The sequence below is a fragment of the Paralichthys olivaceus genome, chromosome 23 (genome assembly GCF_024713975.1).
Source record: "Paralichthys olivaceus isolate ysfri-2021 chromosome 23, ASM2471397v2, whole genome shotgun sequence".
NCBI classification, from domain to species: Eukaryota; Metazoa; Chordata; class Actinopteri; order Pleuronectiformes; family Paralichthyidae; genus Paralichthys; species Paralichthys olivaceus.
This window is the reverse complement of record NC_091115.1, coordinates 11975325-11981324: the sequence shown is the minus strand read 5'-3', so window position 1 is coordinate 11981324 and position 6000 is coordinate 11975325. Positions and strand designations below refer to the sequence as shown.

The 6000-nt window shown below is 41.8% G+C and overlaps 1 protein-coding gene across 1 annotated transcript in view; it reads left to right on the top strand.

Moving 5' to 3' along the window:
* The first annotated feature begins 1148 nt into the window (after positions 1 to 1148).
* LOC109632722 (copine-8) overlaps positions 1149 to 6000 on the top strand; it is a 76333-nt gene continuing 71481 nt past the window's right edge. Inside the window, exon 1 of the mRNA XM_069519799.1 lies at positions 1149 to 1385. Within this exon, the coding sequence (XP_069375900.1) occupies positions 1288 to 1385 (98 nt within the window). The 5' untranslated portion in view covers positions 1149 to 1287. The remainder of the gene's footprint in view (positions 1386 to 6000) is intronic.

Genomic DNA, 6000 nt, shown 5'->3' with positions numbered 1-6000 from the left:
CCAGATGTAAATCAGCATTGTTCTTTATGTGAACTCTTAATGATACATTTCAAACCCACAGTCTGTAGCTGTGTCTCAATTCAAGGGCTGCATCCTTCGAGGGCTGCATTTGAAGGTGGATTGCGTCACCACAGCACCACTGGGCCGTCCCATTTAGAAGGCTCCTCCAATTGCGGCCGACATATGCATCCTTCCATCCCAGGCTCCAATGGGTGGATCCTTCCGGGCCCCACCCCTTCCCCACTCTATACCAGTATTCATTGCGCTTCAGAGACAAACAGTTTTTAAAAAAGGTAAGCACCGTGTGCTCTGATGCTTGAGCATCACTCTTCAACTCAACCAAACAGCTGACAGTTTACATGCTGAAAAAAAAAAACATGTTAGGCGACATCAAAGTGAGGGGGACGAGCTGGTGATGCCCATGACAGAAAGACTCTGTAGACCAGACTCGCTTCGCGGATCTACGCACCCCACAAAGGACGCAGCTCCTGAATTGAGACACAGCTTGTAAGATGGGCTTTCTGCTAAAAATAGTACATTTAAATAAACCTCATGACATCATCAGGGGGCCCAATGGTTTGTTTTTGCCCCCCGGGGAACTCCAAACAGGTTAATCCGGCCATGCAAGAGGGAGGGAGGAGGTGTTTCATGCCAATGCCTCACACTGAACTGCACTGAATCACACTGAACTGAACTGATGTGAATGGGGGTATTGAGAGGAGAGGAAACGCGTGACACATGCGCGTGCACACACACACACACACACACACACACACAAACACACACACACACACACACACACACACACACACACACAGAAAAAGACTTTTCGTGGCAAAACGTATTCCATTTTCTCCTGATGATTGTATCATTGTCACCACTTCCATGCCAGTAAATGTGAGCATAAATGAACTAAACAGAAGACAGCTGAAGTGAATTTAGACAGACAGAAAGAGAGGAGGGGATGAGATGGCAGAGTGGCATAAAGAAGGAGGGAAGAGAGAGCTAGACACACACACACACACACACACACACACACACACACACACACACACACACACACACAGAGAGAGAGGAGGAGAAAGATAAATGACATCACATCTCTCTCTCTCTCTCTCTTTCTCTCTCTGGCACCTTTGCTCCACTTCTCTTCGAGGAGGAGCACACACACTTTCTCCTCCTCCCCCTCCTCCTCCTTCTTCTTCGTCGCTCGTATAAAGACGCTGGACTGCACAGGGGGAGAAAAACAGGAGGAAGAGCATTGTTTTCCTTTTTTTTTTTGACAGGATGAACAACAGTTTCCTAAACATGGCGTCGATAGGCGACTTTGACCCTCTCAGCGCGTCCATTCCTGCCACCAAAGTTGAAATCACGGTGTCCTGCAGGTAGGCGAACGTGTCTCTCTTTCACCTGTGTATCGTAGTCTCCAGACCAGGCTCTTTTACTGGAAACACACCGAGCCGTAAACGCAGCTGGAAGTTCCGCCTGTTCACTTCCAACTCCGTCCAAGTTTCTGTTCACCGACCAAACTGTCACGGTATCGCTCCTTATTCGCACATACTTTGAGTCACCGTCAAATACTGTCGTTCTGTCGCAACTATTTATTAATGACAACATGTACACACGACTGTTACAGGAAACAATGTTTTTCTTCTGTGGGTATTTCGTCAATGCTGTAACATAAAAAACCTCAACACAAACTTGTTTAAGAGAACAAAATACATACTTCGAGCATGATAATGATGTAAATAAATGCACTACTGGATATCTGGGCACGAGCATTATATGGATTATAGTGCAGTAGGGTAAGGCTACAACCTGCTTATTCAATGTTAGAGGTTTATTGTGCCGTAAAGTAGACGAAGGATGCCATCACATAGACCCTAAAGTGAAGCCTAAAGTGTCTCCATCGCCTCCTTGTGGCTGGCAACAGTATGGGTCATAAATCCTCCCTCCTCAATGAATGAGTGGGGATCTTCCTCTGTAGATAAAGATAGACAACATGACAACTTCCCAAAATTGGAATCAGAAGAGGTCTCAGAAGTGTCTTGATCGCCCTCTGGTGGCTGGCTGCAGTATAAATCATAAACACTGCCTTCCTCCATGTTAGATGATGGAACATGGGGCACAATGAAAAGTGAAAATAAAATGTTGCCAGATCGCTATAATTTCAGGTAGTTCTTACCAAACTGGTTTATATCCAACTGCTAATTTTTATTGTAAATTTGGTTTTGATTTGTTATTTGAGGCTATTTAATTTGGGAGGAACCTTATGATTGATAGCTGAGACTGATTTGCGATTGTTTAATCGTGGGGTTTCATTCCCTAATTTCTGTGCAGACTTTGGCTCCAAATTATGTCATCACAGCAAGATGACAGCATTTGTATCTGTGAAATTTTTGGCTTTACTAGTTGGAGCAAGTTAAAATGTGTCATCCATCATTATGTGCCATTGCACTATTCAACTGTTGACATGTTAAGCAGCATGTTAATGATGCTGCTGTTGTTGGTGGTGGTGTCCCCCCCTGTCAAATGAATCCATCATTTTTTGCGTGAATTCATATAAAACATGTCTAGTGTACCAAGGAGTTGTGTTGTGTTGTGTTAGCGTGCATGTGTGTGCAAGTTTAATGATGTGATAGAAACAGACAGGGAAAGGCTGGGGACCAGGCTGGAGTGTATTTAACCCACTTTGAAGGGGGTCTTCCCCTCTCTTTCAGGGGGGTGATTTTGTTCTCTGCATTTGAGCAGGGGAGAGACATGTAGAGACAGTGGTATTTTACCTGCCACACTTGTGACTCGAAGGCTGTATTCTTCACAGGTTCAGCCACATGTTTTGAGAAGATAATCATATAAATGTGTCACCTCCATCGAATGAAAGAGGTTATATTTTACACATGCTCTCTGTGACGTATTTTACCAGGTATTTTTGCCTTTAATACACCTGAAAATGTTCAGAATGGATAACACTCAAAACCGTTTGAAAATAATGTTTTTTCTCATAAACACGTGACATTTTGTCACATCCCTGAGGCTGCACTGGTAAAATAGGTTACGGTGTTTGTGGTAAGCAGTGATATCATCAACAGTGTTATATTTCTACAAGCTTTAAAGACATGCTTCAATAAGCTGAGGATTGGTGACACTCACTACTCTGTGTGTGTGTAGGGGTGTTTTAGAATGAGAAAATTAACCCAGGAGACAATGGCCTCAGAGTGAGCAATGTTTCCATTGACATTCACACACTAAATCAACTTCTATTTGAGTCGTGCAAAATGTGTGTGCATGTAAATCTGATGATATGTATATCTGTCATGCCTGCAACTATTTAAATCCTGAACAGAAAATGCTGTAAAAAGTTTCCTGAATCTAGAAAAACAGGTTTCTCCACAGGTCTTGGATGGATATGCAAATTAAATTGATTAAATTTAAATGAGATTAAATGCAATGACAGAATTTTTCATGCTGTCATTGCATTGTTGTGTTGTTGGTTGGGCTGTTGATGAAAACATGAATCTCAAGCATACCTAATTAGCAGTAACTAATTCCATCCAGGGAGTTTTAGCCGATTTAAAAATGCTATCTCTTACAGTGTAATTGACTAGAAACATTCAACATAAATCCATCAATCCTTTTAATCTCCTTTACTGTGATTGTGCATGCAAACTGGGTCCTATCAGAGAAGTCAGTCACGTGATTTTGATTAAAGTTTAACACAAGAAACAGTGCATGTTGGCACTGCTTCTATTTGGCCTGATTGTGACACCATTCAAAGATAAACCTTGTCTCCATGTGATGTCAATGCCTCTTCTGCTCGAGTCCCTCAGATACTGCTGTTGCTGTGTTTCCAGTAGATTTCAGCTTCATCTCCTTAGTAACAGAGTGCTCATGTCATCTACCCGAAGAATATATGAACATGCTCAGGAAAGTTTGCTAATGTCTGAGTCACCCAGCTCCTCAGCCTCCCCCAGGAGGCAAGTGTGTTTTGGTGGTGGTTGCCCTCCCACCTTCAACTTGAGGGAGAGCGGGAATGCCATGGTTACGGGTAGATATGTGTTTGTGTGCACTTACTGTACGTGCTTGTGAGGTTTTAGCATATAGGCTATGTTTATTTGTATATATATAGTATGTATGTAAGTGGACACAATTGGCAGTGCACAATATCACCATGGTTACTACTTTTTTAGTTTTCCCCTCTGTGTGTGTGTAGGGGTGTTTTAGAATGAGAAAATTAACCCAGGAGACAATGGCCTGAGAGTAAGCAATGTTTTCATATGTGCATTTTGGCTGCAATGATTGTTGCTATCATTCACAAGCGATCGAGGATGACAGAGAGAAGGAGCTTGGAAAAATCCATTGTCACAGGTCATATAGTTGAGTTCAGATTCGAGTGTTGGAGTTTATCAAAAGGAAGTGAGTGTTAAAATCTGCAGTGATGAGTTAATTTGGCTTATTTCCAATGCAAATCAGCGTTCTTGAAACACTTAAGAGTGCGTTCTGGGTTTTTAAGATGTTTCCACCTGTTAGTGGATAAACTGTAACAGGCAATTTGCGAACAAGTGACACATAATCATCTCTCATTTTCATTTTGATATTCAGACTAATTCAGCATTTTTAAGACACTGAATGACTTATCATGATGGAGAGCAAAGAAGCCAAGAAAAGAGAAAGTTTGAGAGCCTCTGAGCAGACGCTCGCAGTCTGTGTAGCTCTTCTCGTCTAATCGTTGTGTAGTATGTGGTGATATAATCATTGTAGAAATATTGACATATCCTGTTAGCCCGCATCTGCAGCTTATTGTGATAATGCCCTGATGCTAGAAAGTAAGAGCTGGGCTTAGACTCAGCCGGAGACATTTTGCTGATTGATGGGGGAGCCTGCAGAATCAGCTTGGATCGATAACGCTACTCAGCTCTGCCCACTGCGCTGCACAAAAGCACACATGCACCAAAGTATGTTCACACATGCTGTATGCTGCCAGGGCTATATGACAAGTGTTCACATAAGCCATTCCTCAACTGTACTCAGTCACAGAAGAATGAATTACTCCCTGATGCTCCTCAGTGTTACCACCTACATGTTGGAGCCAGGGGACTCTGTGGTGAATGGCCCCAAGTCCAAATATTCTGTTATGGCCATTGATCTGGCCAGCACACTGGCTGTTACCTGTTATTTCAAACTCACTCACTCACTCACTCGCTGACACACACACACACACAAACACACACAGACACACAGACATATACTCACAAAACCACTGCTTCTAATATTTCAAATAAGTGACAAGGTTCAAAGTTTGAGAAAGTTGGTCTTAAATTAATTCACTGTATATTTCTTTGCAGTGAGTCAAGACAATGTGTGGGCTGATGCCTGCTGGCTATTGTTTCTTGTGTAATGGTGTAGGTGCTGTAATTTACTTGTGTTTCTGTTATGTCTGAGCAGTGAGCTGGGTGTTGCCACAATAATGGTTGGTGTATGGAAAATTTCAAGTACCCAAATATTGCATCAAATGTGTAGCCAGATTCATAATGTTTGTTACTTATTATTATTAATATCACGGTTTCATGATATTCTACGATAATCGTTACTATAGAAGAAAAATGACTCACAACAAGCAATATATAGCTAATAATATAGCTTATGAACTAACTACTAACAACTATATCCAGTTAGTTTTTATATTGTAAGTAAAAATAATTTATGTAAGCTATTTTATTTAGTTGCCTTATTGTGGAAGGTTTGTCACTAAATTTGTGTTTCCTGTCATAAGCTGTGTATCTGTGTGGGAGTTTTATTTTAAAGGGTCAGCAATGGAAGTTGCAACATTTTGACTAGTTTTGAAAAACTAAACGTGTCCTGGTTCAAGCCACATTCCTCATGTCCTTATTATATGATTACCTTTCAGTACAGGTGTGTGTGTGTGTGTGTGTGTGTGTGTGTGTGTGTGTGTGTGTGTGTGTGTGTGTGTGTGTGTGTGTGTGTGTGTGTGTGTGTGTGTGT